Source organism: Panthera uncia, chromosome D1 (assembly GCF_023721935.1).
Source record: "Panthera uncia isolate 11264 chromosome D1, Puncia_PCG_1.0, whole genome shotgun sequence".
In the NCBI taxonomy this organism is placed as follows: Eukaryota; Metazoa; Chordata; class Mammalia; order Carnivora; family Felidae; genus Panthera; species Panthera uncia.
The window spans coordinates 108007170-108032519 of NC_064808.1; the positions used below are offsets into that span (position 1 = coordinate 108007170).

The window sequence follows — 25350 nt, forward strand, 5'->3', positions numbered from 1 at the left end:
GTTCATCAGCCATCAGTCTATGCTGTTCTCTTCCAGCCAGAATGAACTGAGTACGATGCCAAAGCAGAAGTTACGTTTCCCCATCACACTTGCTGATTCCTAATGAATGGGCAAGTCTGCACTGTGTGAGTTTCACTGTATACAGCTTTTCCCACTGGTTCCTGGCTCTCTGAGCCCCCTCTCTTCCTACTCCGACCTTCTCCAAGTGCAAGTGAAAGAAATTTCCCGAAGATACACTCCCCGATGCAGTCTAAGTTTCAGAGAACTGACTGTCTCTTGAAGCAGAGGGGGGAGGAAAACAAAACAGGATGCGAATGCGTGAACAGTGGCTATTTCTCAACACATGTACACACCCTGCTAAAAGGAAGGTGGAAAATGCTTTCGGTTTCATACCACCGAGGCTGACAGGAAAAAGCCATGGCCGGTAAGTCGTGCACTGTCTTAAAAGGACAGCTCTTGGGGAAAAACAGTTTTGGCTTTTACTTCTAGGAATGTTCAGGTGATCAGAATTGAGGGCGAGGGCACAGAGGCAGGGGGGAGGGCACAGGGGGAAAGGAGAGGGGTTCCAGAGAATTCCACAGCCTGCAGAAAGGAAAGGCAAGGGCCAGAAGGGAGCTGGGGCTTTACTGGTATCCTGTGGTTTTGCAATCCTAACTGAATTCGAAGGGCCACAGTCTGGTAGAAGGTGCGGGATCGGCCCGGGGTGGGCACCACAGGGAATGGGAGAACAGAGCGCTGCCTCTTTATCTTCCCGTGCAGGGTTGAGTAAACACGGGGCATGTCAGGACCATGCCGGGTTTCCAGATAGGAATGGCAGGGAGCCAGTGTGATTTCAGGCCGTCCGGGGAGCACGTACGGGCAAGGCCCAGGGAGCACTGACAGGGGTGCATGGCTGGAGGATTCCTGCACTGTGTGGAGGGGGCGTCCTACTGATTCAACCCAAAGTAGGCTACCCCTTGCTGCTGACACGAGAGGCGGGCAGCCCGTTTTTGTGACTTGACGAACCCTTGTTCTCCTACCAGACAAGGATCTGAAGGGCAAGAGGAAGCAGTTCATCAACTCAGTCAGCATGGGGACAGTCAACGGCTTGCTGGATGAACTCTTCGAGAAAAATGTGCTGAACCAGGAGGAGATGGAGAGAGTGAAATGTGAAAACGCTACAGTTATGGATAAGGCCCGAGCGCTGATCGACAGCGTCCTGCGAAAAGGGCCACGGGCGTGCCAGATCGTTATCTGTCACATCTGTGAGGAAGACACCCACCTTGCAGAGACGCTGGGGCTCTCCTCAAGTAAGAGTCAATGACTCAGACCGAAGTTCATGTGCCTGACACTGGGTTTCTTCCCTGCTCGTGTTAGTTTGCGGACAACTTCCTGGTTTCTGGCTTCGGGGCCCCATTTCTCTATCGGTGGCTCTATTCTGTGTCTCCTCTTTCTTTTTTGTTCCTGGCCTCCGTAGCCTTCTTTGGATCGAAGCTCATTCCCCATCCGGAATATGTGGCAGCTGATTTGTTGAAGTTCATGAGAGCAGCCTGAAAAGTTTCATGTTGTATTCTCCAGCTACCCTGGCAAGGCATTTAATCAGCCAAGGTCTCTCTCTCTCTGTCTCTCTCTCTGTCTCTCTCTCTCTCTCTCTCTCTCTCTCTCTCTCGTTAAAGTCCAGGGAACATAGTCATGTGACATAAGAACTTCAGGTCTGTAATCAAATTCACTTTGTAACCCCTCTCCAAAACTGTGCTCTCCAGGAGGAATAAAATGTATTTCGGTGATGGTGAAGCCCTCAGAGAATAAATTCAGCGCTTACAGAAAAGTGAAGATTTTAAGTGGACTCTGTCTTCTAGTTACCCCCTCCCACCTTCTTCGAAGTAAGACTGTCCACTAGTGTGGGACCCGGCTGCAGACCATTCTGTGAGCCTCCCCAAACCCCCACCTCCAGTCCTTCTGAGGGCCTAATCCTGGGCTCAGACATCTGAGCAGCCCCTCCTGTGCTCACTTAGTCCCTCCCCACAGCAAACACAGGAGATCCAGGGGAGTCCAGCCCCTGGTCTCTCTCGCACATGCCAAAGCCATTTAGAAAGAGAAGATGTTCTTTGAAAATGAGAAGCCTTTTTCTCCTGGGGCTTGGGGGAAGCCTATGCCTGCTGAGTGACCCAGCAAGCATTTACCAATGAGTAATGAACTTCTCATTTATCTTTCAGTAACTCTTTCATTTAACATATCCCCCAAATTAGACACAACCAACAAATAACAATAAGGGCCCAGAATACTTTTAGAATAGCCAAAGCCTTCATCCTTGACCCATTCCTTTCCATCCACAGTTCATGGACCCTAGAGGCACTTGTATAACCCATTGTGACTCCCCATGTGTGGGGTGTGCCTCTCAAGTTGTCCCATGGTGCCTCCTCAGTGAGGGGTATAGGGCTTTGTCTCTCCCTCATCTCTCTGCCAATCTTTTTAGGCCCATAGAACATGACAATTAGATGTAATTTTCGGATGCACTCTAATGGGAGAGATCCTTCTAAGAGAAATTTCTTGGTCATAAGAAGACCGACTTTCTATTACCATAAAAGGCCTCCTCCAGAAAATGCTCTTGAAGTTACTGATGGTTAATTTACTCCAGCAGTCTAGATGGGTGGGATAGCCAAGCGTGCTACCTTGGGCTTGAAGTTTTATGGGGTTCCCTGCGGCTGTCCTCCATTCACAGCAGGGAAATGGACCACCGTTTGTAGATGGAAATCTGGTCTCCAATAGGTACCATGAAAAAAAGAGTTGGGAGTATTTCTCAATTGTCAGCTTATGCCAATTCTTAAACTTTTCGGAATAAGCTTCTCGGGTGGGTGTTGTTCTACTGAGATCCTTATAAAACCTTAAACAAATTTCAATTAAATTCTTATCTTTAAAATTGACAATCAAAAAAGTTACCGAAGAGGATTTACTAATATGTTGAGTGATTTGATGCGACCGAATACTGCAACTGAGGCGGTGGTTAGGGATCCTGGCACCTGTGTTATCGTGCAGTGCCCTATGTGGCATACTTGATTAAGAGTCTATGCATGATAACAAAGACAGGTTTGCACTCATAGCCTGGCTTGGCCACTCTCTTGTTCTGTGATACTTGGGAAACTGACTTTACACTGATTGAGGGGCGACCAGGAGGTCACCTCGTCCTGATTTTCTGCTGTGGTACGTCTTGGCAAAGTTAAGTGTCCACAAGCAGATGCCTGTCCTTTTTAGGTATCTCTAAAGCCCAGCCCGGCTCTGCATTAGACACTCCTTGCACACACCTGGTAGGCAGTAGGGGTCACCCCAGGAGCCACCGTGAAACTTATAAAGTAAGAGACCTGTTGATGCTACATCTGATTCTGTCTTTCATCGTAGAAAGCAGAAAGAGCCACGTTCAGAGACTCATCTGTTCTGCCACGAAGGTGTATAGGCTTTTGCTTCTCGGTGGTGGGTGTGGTTCTCAGCTAGTCGCATCTTGAACAGGCCTGCAGGAGGTACTTTCAAAGGGGAGCCTCCATCACATTGGCCAAGATTCCTGAGACATGAGAAGTGACTATTTTAATGTCCTTAATCTTTCCTCAGGCCCACAATCTGGAAATTCTCAGAACACCACGGACTCTGAAGTAGCGTTTCCTCCTCTTCCAGGTACTGGTATTTCCAAAGCAAGAACATCGAACTGCATCTTTCCTGATGTTAACTATATACAGGTTCATGGGATGACCTCAGGGTGAGAGGGCAATGGGTAATTCTCATGAACTGATCTGATGCCTTTTTCTTTTCTTAATCCATGTGCTTTAGCAGAGGCCATCCCCGTAGCTTTACTAACATGTTTATGCTCACAAGTTCTAAACCTGTGTCCCAAACCTGACTACCCACTTGAACACCACACTTCCCTGTTCTAGTGCCTACTGAAATATGCTCTCATGGCTCCCTCAGACAGCTTTTATCTCTCTGCGCCCCGAGCCTAACTGGTCATCCTTCCCCCCGCCCTGCTTCCCCTCCAGTTTCCTCTGTCCTGATTAATGACACCACTGTCACCCAGTCATTCACACCAGAAACCTGAAATCATCTTCAGTTCTTTCTTTCTCCTCACTTCCGACACTCAAGAAGCGGCCAAGGTTACTGGTTCCTCTCTCAAATCCAGACCCTGCTCTCTGCTTTTATTTCTACTACTCTTTTTCAGAACCCCTATTCCTATAGTGGCCTAGGATTCTTCAGCCATTTACTATACTTTTCTTGTCTTTAAAAAAAAAAAAAGGAAAGAAAGGAAAAAATAAAAATAAATCCATCCTTCCCCCAGGTCCCCCCATTGGACTTTAAGCTTTATGAGGAATTTGGAAGTGTCTCACTTCTTCATAGGTACAATGCCATCACAGTAGCTGACTCAGGATGCATGCAGTAAATGTTAGTTAAAATACTATTTTACTGACTCATTTCATCACAATTGCTAGTATACCATGTCATTAAAAAGATATTTGACAGATGCCAATTGTGTCAGAGATCTTGCTCTAGGTAACGAACAGGACAAACAAAGCTCCTGCTTTTAATGATCTTATGAAAGTACATGAAATATGAAAGATAGGTATTTAGGAATTTCCACCATCAGATTAAAGCTAGCCGAAAATTTTGGGATGGAAACGACACTACATTTACCCCTTTCGGCAAAGAGGGGATAGAACGCTATCCCACACAGTAGCAAATTAATCTACCATACTGAAAGATGAGTCATCAGATTATTTTCAATTAAGAATTCTTTTTGAGACAAGATCTTAGAACATTAGAACTCTAGATGCATTCGCTCATTTATTCATTAATTTATACATTTGGGAGGCATATGCAGGTTTGTCAGTATCTGAAGCACAAAGATGTGGGAATGAGATGTGGATTCAAAGACATGTTGTTTTTACCAAGGAAACTACATACAGAGGAAAGAAAAGATAGTACATTCTAGTGGAAACAAATTTACAGCTGTAGGTAACAGCATGGACTTTCCTTGGAGCAGATATTACAAATGGGCCATCACCATCACTGTGAGAAAGAGAAATGTAAAAGCAGTAGGTGGCTGGGAAGTTAGCGTTAGGCCCAGTGTCAAAGAGGAGAGATGAGAAGCCCCTCCCCTCATCTTAGGTGGTGATGAGCCATTAAATACTAGCCCGTGGGCCCAGTGTGAATTTGATGCGCTGAGAGAACTCAACAGGTACAGTGCAAGAGTACAGGTAGTTTATGGGGTAGATGGTGAAATAGTCAGAAGGCATTTTCAGGGTTATTTCCCATAATGGAGAACCTTCTAGAGACAGAGCAAGACTCTAAGTTGTGCCCATAGTTGAAGGGGTCTTTGTATTTCCTACAGAGGACAAACACGACAAAAACCCATTTAAGATTTTGGAATCTGTGGGCAAAGAGCTCCTTACTGGCGTTTTGCAAGACTTGGTGGAGAAAGATGTCCTGAAATTGGAGGAAGCAGAAAAGAAAAAATTTCATGATGCCAAACCTGGAGACAAGCCCCGGGTCTTTCTGAACTCAGTGCGTCAGAAACCCAAGGAGGCAGGTCAAGCCATTGTCCAAACTTTCCTTAATATGGACAAGCATTCTACCAGTTTAGAAGGTAAACTGAAGTCACTTACAATGGGCATCTCAAATTTTCTGGAGTCTAGTCACCTCCAAAGCCCCTCCAGGGTCCTCTATAATCTTGCCATCCTTCATTACTAGAATGCGGTTTTCACTAAACCTGTCGTTGTCCTTTTGGAGGCCATCCTGTCTTTTGCTGGCAGGGATCCAATCCCCAATGAGCTAAGAAGCCCAGTCTTTACATGTACGTTGCTCTCAGAAAGAGGTACTTGTGGACACTTTGCAGTGAGGGATATTTGACCTTGAACCCAGGTCCTGTCACTGTAGACACTCTGTGATTTCATTCAAGCTTCTTTCCCTCCCTGGGCACCAGTCTCAGCATCTCTGAAATGGTGACAATTTTGGTAACCTCTGTGCTAAGACAGTCACTCTTCTCCAGGGTTCCCTTCTGATTACACAGGATTATAATCCACCAAGTCTCTTCACCCAGAGCACAAGTGTTTTCTTCACAAGTGAGTAATCGCTCTCAGCAGAGTGCCAGCCACATAGCAGGCACGTAATTAATACAGGATGAATACAACAAATGAAGAATGTGCAGGCAACAAATGTTACTTATCATAATTATGATTTTGCTTCTGATATTTAGACCTTTCTAGGGCTCACTCATTTCTGCAAGTTACAAAATAGGATCAGGAGAACACCTATAACGTGTCCAATCTATTAGGACATTTTAAAACTTCTGATCTACATTGAATTATATTACTAGAGCCCAAATCTCGCCGGGTCCAAGGTCACTAGTGGCACACTTAATTTACGACAGTGTTTAACCTGAACTCTCAGTCCTGCATACCAGAGCTTATCAATATACTAATAAAAATAAGCAATAATTAACAAATGATAACAGAAATTATAGAGACTTCACTATAGCAAATGAGTTTTTTCAAAGAGTCCTTTCTGGAGGTGGGGCGCCCCTGACCAGCAGGACTCACACGCCCGTCTGATGGATGTCCAACGTGGTGGCCTGGGCCGTGTCCTCATTAATATTTAAATTGGACCCTCGGCAGGTTTATTACTTTCCCTTAAATCTGACATGGAATGGAGACAATGTGGATTTAAAAAAAATCAGAGATAATTCAGCAAATGGGAATCAAAACTGAAGTCACGGGAGCTTCAAAATAATTTTAGCAACTCCAGGCATCACAATGCACATTAAATGGAAAATACATCAGGCCGTCAGCTGAATCCATGGCAGGTGGGAGGCAGGCACAGGGGTTCCATGGGATCCCTCTGCACACGGAGCCTCCAGAGAGATCCCAGAATGCAGGCAGGTGGGGAAGCTGGGCGAGCTGGCCTTCTGTAGGACATAAAGACCTTGGCCAGGCCTTCTGGACATTGGCCAAGCCTTCTGGACATGGATAGGGTTCTGAGGGTTCCTAGCATGGTACTGAGGGGAGTGGGGAGAGGAGGAATCCAAGCTACTAGTTCATTTCGTGTAACAAGCTCACACTTGGGCAGGCTAATGTGCCACACACTGGTTATTCCTACAAAAAAATAACTACTTGGGTTCCTACCTCCCAAAGGGATGGCTTTGTCATACCTGGTACCAGACCCTCTCTTTTTGTATCAGTTTAAGGGGTTCTTGGAGCATTTCATTAGGTAACAGATAAGACAAACACATTGAAATTTTTATCTCAACTCGTAATTCTCTCATTTGTTTCCACTGTGCTGCTAGGTGAGTAGAACTCCCTTTGGGAAGCAGGCTGCACTATAATATTTATTATGGGGTATTGAATGGATTCATCTCCATGCCAACCTTACCATTAAATATGAGATGGAAATCCTATCTATTCCCAGTTTCATCTGCAAACACAGTATCTATTTGTAGATACATAATGGTCATTAGGAGCCAACATTTGTTAAGTTAGAGTGTTCCCCAAAGCTGGACACAATCTGGAAACCAAGAACTCTTTTGATGAGAAAACGTACTCTGACCAGAGACTATCCCAGGACCCTATATGTCCTCTCACTGGCAGAATCTTCTAGAATACAAAGGAAGAGCATGTGTCACTGTTCAAAAAAGATTCAGAAAGCTGGGTTTCCTTAAAGACTTGTAATCTGCTGCCTCTCCAGGTTTTTAGCATTTAGAAAGACATTTATCAGAAAAATATTATTTAAAAACTAATGGAAACAAATGAGTGAAATAGAAAAAAAAAGTGTAGAATATAAACAACTGAAAATTTTATACAGGGTAACATTGCTTTTCTCATTTAAATAAAAGAAAATCAGAGGTGTTCTTCGTTCATGTAAGTGAACACAAAAGTTTACCCATTTCATAGACAAAATCCTTCCTTTTCAAATAGCTCTTGGCAAACTTCTAAATTCTGTCTATGAATTCTTCTTCCTCATTTCTCTGGGGTGCGGGGAGCTCTGGACTTTCCAAGTGTCTTGCACAATCTCTGTCAAGTGAGGCCAAGCGGGGTCTGAGAGCACTACATTTCTCCAGGGAGTGGGTCAGGATGAGCCGGAGACAAACTTCTCCACAAGGGAGGAGGGATTTCCTCACATTTTTAAACCTGGTTGAAAACTGAGCGCGAGTTACTCAGCAACCTGGGGGCAAGTGTCACCAGAGCACAGTAGAGTCTCTGGACACAGCCCTAGAGTTACTACACAGCAGTGACCCTCTACATAGCTGACCTCACAACTTGGCGACAAGTCACCGAAGCCTGTCTCCTCTGGAAAGGTCAAGAGTCTGGGCCAAGTGACAGCTGGATGGTACACACTTCAAGATCCCATTACGTGTCTGGGGTGTATTGCATGAAAAAAGAATGGGCTCAAAACTGCACACCGTCCCACAGGACGTCCACTAGCCATACCTGGCTTGGGTGCCTGACTCCTCGCTGGTAACACGTGCCGAAAGGGTGATATTTTGGACATATCATGTTAAAATGTAGTGCTAATGTTAGTACTAATGCCAATTAATATTAATTAATGTCATCTGTTTCTTTTTAGTTTTTTTTTAAAATGGACATTATAAAATTTTGAATTGCACAGGTGGCCCAATTACATTTCTAATGGCTAGCCCTCCAATAAATATTAGCTCAATATGTTCTTGCTCGGAGACGATAGAAAGTCTACTTGGATAGTGAGGACCCTACAGTAAAACCACTAGAAAAATCAAACTGTTTCTGCTGAAGGTGGAAAGGCTAAATTTGACCCCAAATTATCAAGGCGTTTTCTTCAGAATTAGCAGAATCTACTATTGCACTTTCAGGTGGATCTTCTTTCTCTACTAAAAACCCCCCCCTTCTTTCCTAGTCAAAATACATCTCCTCACACTAGAGGTTAGATATAGTCACAACCCTTACGTGTTAAAAAATCTTCTGCCCATAGTTTCCCTTCTTTGTCAGTTTCTGAAGTGGTAACTGGGTCACAAAGGCAGATCTCATAATTTATGTCATGTGATGTATCCTGCAGCTAGCGTGAATAACATGCCTGGGCCGGCTGAGCCAGAAGAATCTGTAGATGCTCTCAAGCTTTGTCCTCGTGAAAACTTCGTGAAACTGTGTAAACAGAGGGCTGAAGAGGTGCTGTGCTCATCCGTGAAATAGAGAATAAGAGAGAAACAACTGTCTTCACGAAATACACGGTTTCTTAAAGCACTACCTGCAAAGTTTGGGGAGTGGGGGCAGTGGTCATCTTACCCATAGATGCTTTGGGCAAGGAGGAAATCATGGGGCCTCACATAGACTCTAATTCTCTTTCAACCCCATGATAAAATATACATTTCTCACTTTGTTCATCTATTTGTTCTAGTATCTATTTGTGATTTATGACAATTTTAGGTGTAGTCATGGATGCAAAATATGTATAAGAGAATATGGCCAAGTAATAATTGTTTGCATTCTAGTGAAAATCCTAGATATAATGCATATTTTTAAAATATAATTGAAGCCTGCATAGCACTGTATGTTGCTATGTTTTCAAAAACCAGTACCAGAATAATAATGTTACCAAAGGCAAAGGATCACTGATGCAATCGTTTTTAGCCGGGGCCACTGGCAGGTGTCTCCCGGCTTTGACAAAAATTGATCTGAATCTTGAATTCTAAGAAAGATGAGACCAGGCAGAGAAGAGAGAGGAAGAGACAGTAGGAAGTATTCGAGGGCCCTCGAGATTCCTGAGTAACCATCGCAGATATATACTGGGTCCTGTTCCAGGCTTTTAAAAGATCATTTACTTCCAATTTGTAATTCTTTCCATTGTCAACTCAATCCACTGTAAAGAGTTAAGAAGGCAGGGTCTTCTGGTTCAGGGGTTGGGACAGCTACATGAGCCCTTAGCACGTAACAGGGACTGGTGGGTGAGGCTTTCAAAGGAGAGGGAGACAAACTGAACTCACTGCAAATCCATTTCTGGCAGATCTACCCAATAAAGGAGAGAAAGGATCGTACTCGTCTGGCTCTCATCATATGCAATACGACGTTCGATCATCTTTCTCTCAGGAAGGGGGCTGACCTTGACGTTGCAGGGATGAGGAGGCTGCTTACAGACCTTGGCTACAGTGTGCACGTAAAGGAGGAACTCACTGCTAAGGTAGGGACCCCTAACTTGCCCCAAACAAGTACGTCTTCAACATTCATACTGCTACTAACACATTAGTGTTACCATATTAGGCAAATGTTTTGACAACCTGAAGCCGTGTGTGTGTGTGTGTGTATTTATAAAATGAAAGTACGAGAAAGTAAAATCTATGCCTCTTTTGAGCTCTAACTGTCGTCAGTTCCATAAATGAACAAAGTGATTGGCATGTTCTAAGTGGGATGATTAGGACTTGGCCCCAACACTGCCCAGAAAACTCTAGAGTAACGAGCGTTTAGCAAGAATGTACTTGCCACGAATGTACTGAGTCCCAACTGTGTCCCAGGGGTTATTCCTGGCACTGGGTACAGGTCTGTGAATGAGACAGGAAGCTCCCACCTGCCACAATCCAGGTGCACTTAGCGAGAATAATCAATCTGTAAGCAAAACAGAAAATTTCAGGGTGTCTCTAGAAGAGCGAAAAGAGTCAAAAGCAAGTGAAAAGGAAACATGAGAGCAAACTGGTGAGTGGGGAGCAAGAACGTTGGACGGGGTGGTCGAGAGAAACCTCTCTGAGGAGATAACAGAGAACGAGGCACACCAGTGCATGGAACAAGACAGGTCCAGAAAGGCGTGGATGAAATACATTCCCAGTGACAAGTCTGAATGGAATGGGAAAGCTGGCACAGGAGCACCACAGAAAGACTATGGTGACCGCAGCCCAGGAGAGGAGGAGGCAGGGCGAGAGAGGGTGTTCGTACATCCACGGTTCAATTTCATTCTAAGCACCGTGGGATGGGTTTTACAAGGGAAGCTGTGTGATGCCTTTATGACACAAAACTCTGATCAGGTAATGAGAGAAAAGACAGAGATGGAAAGGAAAAACTACATAAGGGACGGGAGGCGAGTGCAACATGTATCCAGAGGATGGTTTACATAGCATCCTCAGGAGCAGAAAGTTCCACCCAATGCTCCATGATAGGAAGATGGGGCAGCCACCAGGAGAAGGCACAGCACGTGGAATGCCACGGATGCTTCTTAACACTGTGCATGAGGAGTAGGAGGTCAGGCTAATTGAAATGCTTGTCCCTGTCAAAGTGAGACTTGGAGGTCTTTTTCAGGACATGGAATCAGAGCTGAGGGCATTTGCTGCCCGTCCAGAGCACAAGTCCTCGGACAGCACATTCCTGGTGTTCATGTCTCATGGCATCCTGAGTGGAATCTGTGGGACGAAGTACAATGCTGAAGGAGACCCAGATGTATTGGCTTATGACACCATCTTCCAGATTTTCAACAACCGCAACTGCCTTAGTCTAAAGGACAAGCCCAAGGTCATCATCGTCCAGGCCTGCAGAGGTGGTGAGTTCTGAGATGAAGCTGTTTGCAGAGAACTGTGATGTGTATTTTTTTTCTAGAGGAAACGATTGTAGACCCAATTCAGGCCACAGAAACCAAACTGAACTATTAGGAGAGTCCACCTAGGGGGCTGGTAGCACGAGAATATGCCCTGTCAACTGACACATCTCTACTTGACTTAATCCAGGGTCTTTTAGGTTTTGTGGAGTGGCATTTGGGGGGATAAAAAGGAAACAAAAATTATTTAGCGAAAAATCTAAGTCTGCTCTCTGAAATGATGCAAGTGAGGCTTTAACTCCTTTGTTGGTCTTAGCAAATGGGTTCTTCCAGTTTTATGACATTCTCACCATTAGTGGGCACATTGCTCAACAACACGAGAGAAAGGCAGAGTGGTGTGTGTGTGTGTGTGTGTCTGAAACTGGTTAGAATAAATATTTAACAAGAAAGAGGTGGGTAATTGGACCAGACATACTCGGAGCTGTACAGTATGAAGCAAGTCGATGTCTCCACAGAAAATTTGGGGGAACTGTTGGTCAGTGACTCTCCAGCGGCCCCAATGGACAGCACTACACAGATGGGTAGCAGCCTTTCACAGGTGGGTGACAACCTAGAGGACGACGCCGTTTACAGGGTCCACGTGGAGAAGGACTTCATCGCTTTCTGCTCCTCAACCCCACGTACGTGTCCTTCTGTTGCAGACAGGGATTGGGGGACCTGAGGCCAGCTCTGAGTGATTCTAGAAAATCAAGACAGGCTCTGTGCAACAATGACCTGAAGCAAATTTTAAGGGTTGATGTCTTTTATGTTTTGTCTTGTCTGTTCTATGGGGATAAAGATTCTTTTATCCCCCATACGTTCTAAAATTGTGCTTTTATTATAAGTGCAATGCTTTATAGTCAAAGGCACACCAAACATTAAAACAACCTAATGGAAGGAACCCCCCTGACCATAAGCCATTTTAACATAAATGATGGATTCAGTTTTCTATTGAATCCAGTCAACATTTTGAGAAGAGTTTTTATGGATCCTGGGACTGGCTGCCCTTTTCCAGGGATCCAGGGCAAGCCTTGCCTCTGTATTTCCCATTTGATACTTTCTGTCGGTATGCCATCACACACCCCAGCAAGGGATTTGGATGCCCTGTTAGAGGAGTACAAAATGGTACTAGGGGGCTTATTAGACCCTACTAATAGAACAGTGTAGAATTCTTGAGCTCAACATAATTACCTGAAGAAGCCTGACATTTGAGTGCTTTTAATTTGCAAATTTTTATTTTTCATCTTTTTTAACCCGTTTATGGAATCATAATTGACATACAAAATACTATGCATACATAGTGTATATGATGTAATGAGTTTGGAGATAAGTATGTATCTGTGAAATCATCACCACAATCTATGCCATGAACATATCGATCCCCTCCAAGAGTTTCCTTTGGGTCTGTTCATCTATTTTATTTGCTATATTGTGAAAGGAGAGTATGAAATCTGTGAAGAGCCACCTGTGTAAACACGGGGACATTCTTGAATCCATTTGAGCTTCTATTGTTGCCTCTGTTTTAAAATGTGATAATTCCAGTTATCTCTCAAGCAGATGAACACAGGGTATGTAATTAAAAGTCAGTCAGTCCTAACAATACAGTGCCATCTCCCACAATTCTGATGAGCTGCCCCATTAGGTCAATCTCTACTAGCTTTTGGTGTGTTGGTTTGTTTCCCCTCTGTGGAAAAGGGTTATAAGTGCTTCTCCTCAACATGTTGAGAGAATTACCACGCTATGCTTTAGAAACAAATGTAAGCAACCTAAGGGCGAAGGCCACAGCCCAAGGGTGACTGCTTCCTGTCTCCTTAGATCATGTGTCTTGGAGAGACGTGAACAAGGGATCTCTCTTCATTACACAACTCATCACGTGCTTCCAAAAGTATTCGTGGTGCTCTCATCTGGAGGAAGTATTTCGGAAGGTAAGCTTGTCTCTCCTCTTCTAGTCACGTGTTGCTTAGGGGGGCTTTGTTATTATCTGCTTTTCAGGGGACAGTGGCAGAAATGTCAGGCAAACACAAGTAGAGTGGCACCTGGTTTTTGTCATCTAGGTGTTTAAAACCTGATGCAGAAAAAAAATATCAATGTGTAGAAGCAGGAGATCAAAATATATTAAACAATAATAGAAAATATAAGCTTGTCTCTCATGGGATTTAAGTTCTTACATTTCAAAGAGTGGGAGGTATTTAGATTAATTTTCATTGTTTAATTTATTAAATAAATAGGGTTGGGTGGCATACTTGGTGGTGGGTTCTATCCTGGCAACAAGGGGGCGAACGAGACATATGTGACATAAGGCTGTGGAGCATTTACACTCTTGTAAGAGGGATGATTGCTGGGATAGGATCCGTAAAGACAAAGACTGAGGACATGTGAAAGAGAAGACAGGAGAAGACGTTCTTTGAATGGAGTGGTCCAGAAGGGAAGACGTGATATTCCTTCCCCAGCTCAGGACATACCTGGGTCCTCCTTCTTCTAGTTTATTTCCCTCTGTAGCTCCCGCAAGCATGCATGCCTTCAGGGTATGCGTTTATTTGTTTCTTTTTCAACTGCATTCACGCACTCAAATGAGACCTTAATGAAGGCAGGGATTTGCCAAACACCTCAACATTCAGGCACATAGGAATTAATATTCATTGAGTGAATAAATGCATGAATAATAAATATATGCTCCTCCCCTCTTTTTTAGGGAGAAAGGGATTGGTATTAAGAACATGGAAAAGTGTGTTGTGTTTCCATTCAAAAACACAGAGGACAGGTACACTCTTATGGACAAAGAAGGCTACACCATTAGTAAATTGGAGAAGACTGCAGTGTGACATGAGTCAGGGTCTGTATAAGAACTTAGCAAGTTGACAAACAGGATTTGTATAAGAACTTAGCAAGTTGACAAACAGGATTTATACACTGCACTTTGAAGGGCATTTCTAGGAAAAGACTAGCAATAGTCGATCTAGGTTAAGTAGGATCTCATTGATCAGTCCGTGTCAAAAGACTTCAGGTCAGGTTGGTGGAGGGGATGTGAAAGTTGTTCATTGTTCCAGACTTAAGAACAAAATCCTGGGATTTGAGTCTCATTAAATTGAGGAGTTAGCCCTGGTGGATGTAGAACGTAGAGAATTCTCGAAACCGAGTTCTCACGAACAGACCCCAAAGGAAAATTGGTCATTAGACCTATAGATCAGAAAACAGGAAATGGAAGTTTGAAAGGCCTTGGATTAGATATAAAGTATGTGAGACAAAGAGCTATTGTGACAGAGGGTGTCACTTTTAAGAGGGAAGGCAGCAGTGGCAGGAAATTAGACTATCCATGGGACCAGCCTCATCAGTCCTGGGAGCACCCTGCATGCCCAGAATTTTCGGGCTCGAGGTGGAAAATCTTTTCTGAGAATTCGTAAGAGGTAGGCCTCACCTAGCACCTCTTTTTGGTTTTAGGTACAACAGTCATTTGAAAAACCAAATGTTAGAGCCCAGATGCCCACCATTGAACGACTATCCATGACAAGATACTTCTATCTCTTCCCTGGCAATTGAAAATAGTAAGTATCAAGAGCTGTTGGCAGGTGAAGTGAATGGGAGAGTAATACGGGTGGTGAGGTCCAGTGACCCATGGCAGCTGACAGCTGAGACGGTCACAGTAGTGTGCCTTGTTGATGTAGTCTGGCGATCAGTTGCTGTTTTTTACTGTACTTAATGTGCATCTGGCCCTTACCTCCACCTCCACAATCCATCCATCCGTCAGTCAATCAGTGAGAGAAGCCAAAGCAAGACAGGAAGTAATAACCTACGAAGGACACACGGTAGCAGCTATTAACATAGAAATGTGCTCACGCTTCCATTATTACTTATACTCATCTCTCATTCTCTACCAGCCCTCCCCTCCCTCACGCTCAGTCACCACACAGTGCCTCAGATCCTGAAAACACAGAACACAGAGGAGCTGACCATGGAGAAAGCAGGACTTTGGTCCTCTGAGGGCATGCACTCCCTCACTACTTTGAGCTATCATCATCACATAGTATGAAATCTATCCGGGACTGTAAAGCTTGTGGTGAGGCCAACTCTGGTTCTCCAGCTGTTCTCACAGTGTGGATCTCAGAACACTCAGAGTGTGGTCTCAGATCTGCAAATACTACTCAAGTATCAAAACCCCTTCAAGCACCCATCTCAACATATTATTATTATTATTATTATTAGGCAAACTACTTTAGAATGGGTACATCAAGGTTAGACCCAACAATTATTTTACTCCCTCATAGCAGCTTTATATCATTCTACATTATAAACAATTCTTAGTATCCCTCTCAGACACATAATTTAAATTATATTTTATCGTAACGTTTATCTCAGTAGTTTAAATATTTACCCATACTCTGGTTTCTGACAATTTGGTTCCATAATTGCACAGATATCTCAGTATAATAGCTTTTAAGGCCTAATTAGTTCAGTAGAACCACATTTGGGGATTGAATTATTGATGTGATGCATTTCTCAAGCAGTTACTATGTTCCGGGTTCTTTCCAGTTGCTTGTAACCTACCAGTAAGCAAAATAAATGGAGTCTTTGCTCTGAGAAAGCTCATACTCTAGCGAGTGGAAACAGACTCTAAATACACAAGGAAATATATCCTATGTCAGAGAGGGATAAGAGCTAAGAAGAAAGATAAAGGAGACTAAAGAGACACAAGAAGGTGGATGCTGCAGTGCTGTCTATAGATTAATCAGGCAAAGTTTCTTTGAAGTGATAAAATGGTAAAATCAGAACAAAGAATGGACAGACTGGGGAGGGAACCTTGTGGTATCATGGGCAGGGGGAAAAGTGTCCTAGCTCAGGGAATAGCAAGTACAAACACCCTAAGGCAGAAATGCAATTAACATGTCTGAAGAACTGCAAAACGATGGTAGACTGGAGGCAGATGAGATTGGGGAAAATGGCTGAAACAACCTAAGAAAAGCAGTGGGGAGCCTGATCACAAGGACCTTGGTGGTCACATGGTAAATGTTTTACATATTTTATGCCCAGTGAGATGGACAATATTTCAAGTGCTTTGCACAGAGAAATGATGTAATTTCATAACAGATTTGGCAAAGATCACACTGAGTATTTTTAGCAGACAGATTATAAGGGTCACAAATATAAACCAAAGGAAGTGGCAAAAAGTACCCAGAAGAGGATGAAAAAAGAATCATAATAAGGGATGGACTAAAGGCCTCTGGGGATTACTATTGTGACCTTCTGTTCTTTTTCTCTCCTTCAGGCAATCATGGGCAGTCCAGCCCTTCTTGACCAACTGGAAAAGTACCTTAGCTAGCACAACACACTCATTTAACGTTTGGTATCTCAATAAAAATGAAAACAACTAAACTGTGCCCTGTAAATCCTCCAAAAGAGAATACAATTTCAATTAAAATGGTGGCTGGTTGGAAATGAAGTGTAAGAAGCAAGCTGGGTTTTCCAGCTTAATGACTCCTATAGTCTCTGCATGTCACTGGGTGAAGACAGCTGGCCATGACTTTGGCCCTCAGTACAAGGTGAAAGGAGACGGTGCCCATCTGGAGACCAACACTGTAAATTAGCTCCCCATTTGTACACTCTCAAACCCTGGATCTATATGATGATGTAGAACAAATTTTCTAATTCATTACTTAATCAACATGATCTGTTGGGCTCATTTTTTTTCCTCAGTAAACTATTATGATTTCAGCAAATTAATCCCATATATCTTTCTTCCCATAAGTTAATTTTCTTGTTATTGTTTTCCTCAGACTCTGCATGTTCCACATTTCAGAAAAATTTTATCCCTTGCAAGCTCTTGGCTATTGAGATCAGTTGGGCTTTGATTCAAGACGGTATAAAGTCAGTGTATTTGTAGAGAAATACAAATATAATTGCATAAATGGCAGTAAAGTGAAAGGGGGGTGTTAGTAATGGAAAAGACAACATCCACAGTTCTGGAGGGATGAATGTTGGTAGAGGAATTTGGGCAACATGGCCATCAGAACTACTATGGAAGGAGATGTACCACTTCTGCTATGCGTACAGAGAATGCTGGATAGATATTTTAACACATGGCTGAACTAAATTTAAAAAAATAAAAGGATGCTCTAGATATCAAATGTAACTATAATAGTTAAATTTATACAGATCAATTGTATGTCAGGATTAATGTAAAGATTTTGATTATTGTGAGGGATTTTTGTATATAAGTAACTAATTTAATCATAACAACAGCCCTGTAATTATCAACATCCCTGTTTTACAGACAGTGAAACAAAACAACATAGAGCTTAACTGACTTGTCCAAAGTCACAGTCAGCACGTGGCCACAACAAGATAGGAGTGCCCAGACTCACTCTGGAATCAGAATTATTAACCATTGTGCTGTGTTGCCTCTTCAAAGCAAGGAGAGACTAGAATGGCAGGGATTCTGAACTATAGGGGTTAAGTGAATTTTGAATTGCAACGGGTAACTAATGTTACAAAGATTAATGATGTTTTTATTTCTGGACTTGGCCTACCTATGTAGAAACATGAGCCACATCACAAAGATCCAAAGACACATATTATATACACCTCATTCTCTGGCTACTGAGTGTTAATATTAGAAATCCACTAGCAGAAAGACTGCCTCACATCTCAACTCAAAATTGAAATATATAAATCAATCAGTCAATAAATGCACATACATAATTCATATACATATACGAGTGTAGATGTACAACACATAAAAAACAAGGAAGAAAAACATATGAACGAAGCATTCAACTTGAGAAGTCCGAAGAATAGTAAACCAATACATAAAAAGAAGTAAGCAAATAATAAAGATTAAAAAGAAATCACGAATAAAATGGTAAGGAAACAAAGGACTGAGCAGGTCATTAAAGCAAACGCTGGCCCTTTAACAGGATGAATCAAATCACAGACATTCAGCAAGACTGAAAATGAAAAAACAGAATTAGCACAAAGACAGTGTCAGAAATACAAAGGTACAATAAATACAGACAAAAATATACAGAAAAAAAACAGAGAATATCATACATAACACAGGAAATATATGGAAATTTTTCCAGAAAAGGTAAATTAATACACAAGAAAGTAAGCAGAATGGATCCATAAAAATTCAAGAAATTAATTTTTATTTGTCATATCTAACAGCAGAAAAGGTTAATAGACCCAAATCGTTGTAGACAGGTCTTACAAAACTTCTAAGAAACTGATGAGCTCTACTTTAAATAAACACTTCCACATCAAAAAGAGAAGTACACTTCTTAAGTTGTTTTACAAGGCTTCTCCAAAACTGAAACAAAATTACAGAAGAAGAAAAGTTAGAAAAATATCAGCTGATTTTTCATTAAATTTATGTAAAGATTCTAAAAAACATGCTAGCAAAGAAAATCTAGCCATAACTGAAATAATATTAATACTTATTAACTAGTATTTAATGATACTAGTATTTACACTAAGAATGGGGTGACAGTGTAATAACAGACATATTTATGGTAGCGTTCCTCAAAAAAAGAAGATGAAAAAGTAGATGCAATAATTTTAAGAAGTTTATAAAGGCATTCTGTAGTATTCAGAAATTGTTTATAATAAAAAATAGGGGCACCTGGGTGGCTTAGTCGGTTGAGCAGCAACTTTGGCTCAAGTCATGATATCAAGGTTTGTGAGTTTGAGCCCCTCATCGGGCTCTGTGCTGATGACTCAGAGCCTGGAGCCTACTCCAGATTCTCTGTCCCTCTCTCTCTGCCCCTCCTCCATTCACACTGCATCTCCCTCTCTCTCAAAAATAAAATAAACATAAAAAAATAAATAAATAAAAGATTAAAAATTAAAACCTTAAGAAAACAGGAAGAAAACCAATTCCTTAATCTAACGCATATATTTAATAAAAAGCCTACCAATAAAATAGAAATAGAGGAAAAACAATATGAGAAAATCTGTAGCCTTCTTATGCAGAAGTATTTGAGTATTATCTTTATATAACATACAAGTAAAAAAGATTTCTAATCAATTTTGCACTAGCGTTCCAAGCCGATTAAGCCAAAAGTAAAAACTGTGGGACACAAGAAATAAAATCATTACTGCTTTTGAAAAATATGATTTTATTCATTAAAAATCTCTTCCAATTAATAATAAACTCCTTGGATTTGCAAGAGTTCAAATCAGTATACAAAATTTAACAGCATTCTTGTATTCCAAAGAAAATCAGGAAGTGTTTGCTTTTTTAAAGCCTCTATTTGCAGTAAGAAGAGAATAACATAAGATACTTGAAGATAATCCTAAACAAATAGTCACAAGGCATATATGGAAAAATATATTTTAAAAAATCCTTGAGTGATATATATATATAAAAAGATTTAACTACTGTGAGAGATATATAATCCCATTGATTAGAAGACAAAAAAATATAAAGGTTTCAATTTCCCACCCAAATTAATCTATAAACCCAAGAGAACAACAAAGAAAACATAATAGCATATTTTATTGAACTTAATAGGTTATTTATACACTTTGTTTGGAAGGTGAAGTAGTAGGAATAGCTAAGAAAACAATTTTGTTTTAAAAGGATGGAGATTGCCTAAATGTGAATCAAGACATGATATATAACTCTATGAAGGGAAACAAAAACAAACATAAACTACTGGGACTTCATCAAGATAAAAAGCTTCTTCATAGCAAAGGAAACAATCAATAAAATTACAAGGCTGTCTGTGAAGTGGGAGAACATATTTGTAAATGACATATCTGATAAAGGGTTAGTATCCAAAATCTAAATAGAACTTATCAAACTCAACACCCAAAAAATACATGGTCCAGGTAAGAAATGGGCAGAAAACATGAATAGACACTTTTCCAAAGAAGACTTACAGATGGCCAGTATACATATGAAATGATGCTCAACATCACTCATCATCAGGGAAACACAAATCAAGACCACACCGAGATACCACCTCACACCTGTTAGAATGGATAAAATTAACAACACAAGAAACAATGGATGCTGGTGAGGAGGTGGAGAAAGGGAACCCTCTTGCACTGTGGTGGGAATGCAAACTGGTGCAGCTACTCTGGAAAACAGTCTGGACACTCCTTAAAAAGTTAAGAAAAATAGAACTACCCTATGATCCAGCAACTGCATTAGGCATTTACACACAGAATACAAGAATACTGATTCAAAGGGTACATGCACACCAATGTTTATAGCAGCACTATGTACAAGAGCCAAGTTATGGAAAGAGCCCAAATATCCACTGACTGATGATTGGATAAAGAAGATGTATTATATGTATACACTGGAATATTATTCAGCCATCAAAATGAATGAAATCTTGCCATTTGAAACGATGTGGATGGAGCTAGAATGTATTATGCTAAGCGAAATAAGTCAGAGAGAGACAAATACTGTATGATTTCACTCGTGGAATTTAAGAAACAAGAGATGAACATATGGGAAGAGGGGAGAGAGAAGAGAAGGAAACAAACACAAGAGACTCTTTTTTTTCCTTAAAACAAATTTTTTTTAATGTTTATTTATTTTCGAGACAGACAGACACAGAATGCGAGTGGGTTGGGGCAGAGAGAGAGGGAGGCACAGAATCTGAAGCAGGCTCCAGGCTCTGAGCTGTCAGCACAGAGCCTGACATGGGGCTTGAACTCATGAGCTGTGAGATCATGACCTGAGCCGAAATCAGATGCTCAACCGACTGAGTCACTGAGTCACCCCCTAACACAAAGGACTCTTAACAAAAGAGAACAAGCTGAGGGTTGATGGAAGGTGGGGGATGGGCTAGATGGGTGATGGGCATTTAGGAAGCCACTTGTTGGGGCATCTGGGTGGCTCAGTAGGCTGAACATCCAACTCTTCATTTCCGCTCAGGTCATGATCTCCCAATTCATAAATTTGAGCCTGGCATGGGGCTCTGTGCTGACAGAACCTCTTTGGCATTCTCTCTCTCACTCTCTCTCTGCCCTTCCCTTACTTGTGCTCTCTGTCTCTCCCTCAAGATAAATAAAAAAACATTAAAAAAAAAAAAAGGAGGGCACTTGTGATGAGCACTGGGTGCTGTATGTTGATGAGTCACTGACTTCTCCACCTGAAACCAATACTGCACTGTATGTTAACTAACTAGAAATTAATTTTAAAAAATGAAACTAAAAAGTGAATTCAAAGATGATAAAAAAAACAAGGTGCATAAACCAAGGGCAGGACTTTTTAAAATGCACAAAATCAGTAAAATATCCACTCACTCAGTAAAACTACAAATATCCAATAATGACTATATGGCAGGCATTTGGCACTGGAGAACAAAACAAAGTTCCTCTCCTTATGGAGCTTGTACTTTAACAGGGAACAGGGAGAGAATATATAGAAACTAAATAAATACACAGTTTATCAGCAGAGTAGACGTGATGTAGAGAGGGAGCCCATCATGGGAAGGAAGGAAGAACATTCCAGACAGAGGGAAAAGCGAGGAGAAATGGGCTGAGACAGGGAACATGCTTGATGTGTTTGAGCAGAAGCAAGGAGATGATGGCTGGAAATCCACAGACAAAGAGGAGTGGTGGAAAGTTAGGACATGAGATCAAGGAATTCACCATGTCCAGACTATATAACGTGCCATTGCTATAAAAGACCTTCTACTTTTACTCTAAGATAGAAAACTGTAGACAGTGTTGAGTGGATGAATGAATTAAATGGTCAGAGTCACATTTTATCGAGATCAGTCTGGCTCCCGGGTGGAGATGAGAATGGGAAGGATGAGGCCAAGGTAGACCCAGAAAGAGGACTTGGAAGGCTATGGCAAAAATTCAGAGTTGAGGGCAGTCCAGATCTGGATGACAGATGCAGAGGGCAATCCTTGCGTTCTGAAGGTAAAGCCGACAGAATTGGAGAAAATGAGACAAAGAGTGTAGGACTTAAATGTTCTACTCTTGGACACTAGAAGAATAAAATGGAAAACATTCTAACAGGGGGTAGGTTTGGGGGCACTGAGACATCTAGTAGGCAGTGAAATAGATGCCCATTGGATACCAGCTATATGAGCCCGGCATTCAGGGGGCAGGCATGGGCTGGAGGGGAAACTTTTGTGCTGTCCTCCTATGTATAAACGGTACCAAAAACCAAGCTGCTGCCTGAGGCTGCTGAGTGAAGGAGGACAGACAGAGCAGAGGCCCTGAGATGGGAAGTCACTGGCCAAGTTCACCAAGAAAAGCAGCCAGTGACGTCATGGGAGAACGAAGACAGGCTTGTGATCTGGAAGGCAAATGAATGAAGGGTTTCTGGAAGAGGAGCAAATATCTCTAGGAAATGCTTCTAACATCAAAAAACTGAGACAGTTCCTAATGTGTTGATTCTTATAAATATCTGTCATACGTTGTGAAACTGTAAAAACCAAATGGCTGACGAGATGAGGGAAAAGTTAGAGGTAAATGTGTTTATTTATTGGGGAATAACAAACTGTCCCAAAACTCAGTGGGTCAGTCACCCATGTGGTCCTTCTCGTCTCTGGGATTCTCCATTTGTCTGAGATCACCGGCACACAGAAGGGAACCTACTGACATTTCTGGGATCGTTTATGTATTTGTAAAACGTCTGGCTTTGGAAGCCTGAAGCTGGTCTCCGATGGCCTGCCCGGGGCCACTGGGCTCTTCTCCACGTGACGTCTGTCATCTTCTAGCAATCCAGCCCAGGTGTCCAAGAGGGGGAAGAGTGCCATGCCTCTGAAGACCCGGGCACAGAGAATTGCAGTGTCCATTTACTGCATGATGATGGCAAGATCAAGTCGTAGGTGAGCTCCCAGTCAGAGCAAAGGGTTCAAAGAGACTGGAGATGCAGGCCATCAACAAAATCAGTATTGTACTGAGTGCTTTTTACAAGCACAGGAACAAAACTTTCAATGATGCGAGCTAAGCATATACTGGGGTTACTTTGTAGTGTGAGACTATTTGGGTGGATGATCTTATTTCATTTCATAAAACTGTGTTACTTAATTGCAATTGCGAACCCATGTTAAAAAAAAAAAAAAAACTCTAATTTTAAGTAAAAGAGTCAACCAAGAGAAATATACACATTTTCCCCAGAACTGACAAGCGGGCAGATGAGGAACAAGAGAAGAAAAAAGATCGCTTATCTGGGTTTTTAAAAATAGTGACAGGGAGTACCTCTGTTTGTCACTTTCCAACTCCAGTTAAGCCTTGCAAACTCACACGTCATTCAGGGGTTGAGCAGACCTCCGTCCAGTGAGGCCTCTCTGCCATTGGGTGGCTGACAGATGGCACCGAGACAAACGAGGGTCTATTTGACTTATTAACTGTGTCAAAAATACACTGCAAAACAGAACACAGCAACTGTGAGACAGAAGAAAGAAAAGCCAGGTTTTGCCTCCTGTTTTTCAAAGGAAATAAGGTATAGATCAGAAGACGAGTCAAATCCTTTCTTTGCAAAGACAAAGAAACCTGAAAAGCTGTAGTTTCCCGTTTAGATTTAGGTAATAGCAGCCAATCCACTAAGAGCAAAGATAGAAGGCTGCTTTCATTTTCACTCCTTTTCCTGCCCAGAGAGCCTCAGCAGCAATAGCCGGTGAGTGGTTCCAGTTTTCCATCGTTTATGGCCGTGTTTGAGGGAATTACAGGAGGAGGAGGAGTGGGGGAGACAAGGGGGACTCGCGAGGTACTCTGGGGATGTAAGGGATAGGGGCTCAGGGCACGGTGGCAAGTACGCGAGCAGACAAAGTATTTTAGGCAAGAAGTTAGACCTTCTAGGAAAAGGAAGGAGATGTAAAAAATCTGGAGCTATCTTCTTAACAATTTGCTATGATTTTAGCCCTTTCTGTGAACTCACACTGAGAGTTCTTACCCGTTTTACGAGTGTCCTCAGCAGGGTGAGGGCCTGTCCATGGGGCATTTCATTTCCTCCACGCTTCTGCTCCCCGTGTGACCTCTCATGAACAGCAGGGACCAAACCAGCCACACTGTGTTCTCTCAGTCTCTGAGGCCAGAGTCGCCCTGCAGCCCTTCCTCGGAACACAAACAGGGGTCCTTTCACAGATGCTAATATGTCCGTGCTTTACTGGTACACTATTGATGATGGCAGGTTTTTAAACGAGTAGTGATAAAAGTGACAGGAAGTAAAGAGATCATAGGTGACACCAAGATAGAACTGAGTCAGCCATCACCAAGCTAGTTAGTGAGGCTGCTTTCTCTCTGTGAGCCTCACTTCCTCCACCTGTAAAAGAGCAGAATCTTGAAGGCGACTGGTGCTACTCTAAGTGTGGTCGTTGGGCAAGGAGATTTGCCATGATCTGAGACATTGGGGGAAATGAAAATAACACACTCCACCCTGATCACTGAGGTCAGATTTCTGGGAATGAGGAAGTTCTATTTACCAAGCTCCCAGATTCTTTTGCATGTTAAAATTTGAGACCCATGGGCCTAGAATCCAATATCTAAAGTCTGTCCATACCTAAAACCCTATTGTTCTCACAGACAAGACATTACCCCAAGGTCCGGCCCTACGATAAAACGGGGATGGCCGGCAATACGGTGAACGACTTTATTGAGGACTTGAAGGGAAAGAAGGCGTTAACAAAGCAAGAGTTACGTGCATTAGGGAAAAGAGTGGACCTCATCGTGGATAAGACTGAAGGCCTGATTGATGATCTCAATGAGAAATCGGAAATAGTAGGAAAAATGTTAGTGAAAAGTATCTTCGGTCCCAAAGGCGAGCTGGCTTTAGGTGAGTATCTCGGGTCAAGGGACGGGTAACTCATTGGTTATCTGCGCTCCTTATGCGGTCTCTGTGTTCTT

General features: G+C 42.3%; 2 protein-coding genes and 1 long non-coding RNA gene across 7 annotated transcripts in view; 2 read left to right on the plus strand and 1 right to left on the minus strand.

The window, feature by feature from the left end:
• LOC125910604 (uncharacterized) overlaps positions 1-25350 on the minus strand; it is a 430115-nt gene that overhangs the window by 98237 nt on the left and 306528 nt on the right. The gene's annotated exons all lie outside the window — the stretch shown is intronic.
• LOC125910505 (caspase-1) lies at positions 317-21046 on the plus strand. Of its 4 annotated transcripts, XM_049614165.1 has the most exons (11): positions 317-424; positions 1023-1289; positions 3583-3645; positions 5351-5605; positions 9043-9152; positions 9988-10161; positions 11268-11505; positions 12015-12179; positions 13354-13463; positions 14977-15080; positions 16799-21046. In XM_049614165.1, the coding sequence occupies exons 1-10, from the start codon at positions 418-420 to the stop codon at positions 15073-15075; spliced, it is 1488 nt and encodes a 495-aa protein (XP_049470122.1). In that variant the 5' UTR covers positions 317-417; the 3' UTR covers positions 15076-15080; positions 16799-21046. The 4 variants fall into 4 exon arrangements, with proteins under 4 accessions (XP_049470122.1, XP_049470123.1, XP_049470124.1 ...); XM_049614166.1 differs by lacking the exon at positions 12015-12179; XM_049614167.1 differs by lacking the exon at positions 5351-5605.
• LOC125910552 (caspase-12-like) overlaps positions 23266-25350 on the plus strand; it is a 14359-nt gene continuing 12274 nt past the window's right edge. The window contains exons 1-2 of one of the 2 annotated variants that reach the window (XM_049614169.1): positions 23266-24124; positions 25030-25279. In XM_049614169.1, the coding sequence (XP_049470126.1) occupies positions 25072-25279 (208 nt within the window). In that variant the 5' untranslated portion in view covers positions 23266-24124; positions 25030-25071. The other variant, XM_049614170.1, reaches the window with a different exon arrangement.

Bases quoted from the DNA above. Each gene is read 5' to 3' on its own strand.
- LOC125910505 (XM_049614165.1), top strand. The intron at 5,606-9,042 runs GTAAACTGAAGT...TGTATCCTGCAG, and splicing joins GCATTCTACCAGTTTAGAAG to CTAGCGTGAATAACATGCCT. The intron at 12,180-13,353 runs GTACGTGTCCTT...CTGTCTCCTTAG, and splicing joins TTTCTGCTCCTCAACCCCAC to ATCATGTGTCTTGGAGAGAC.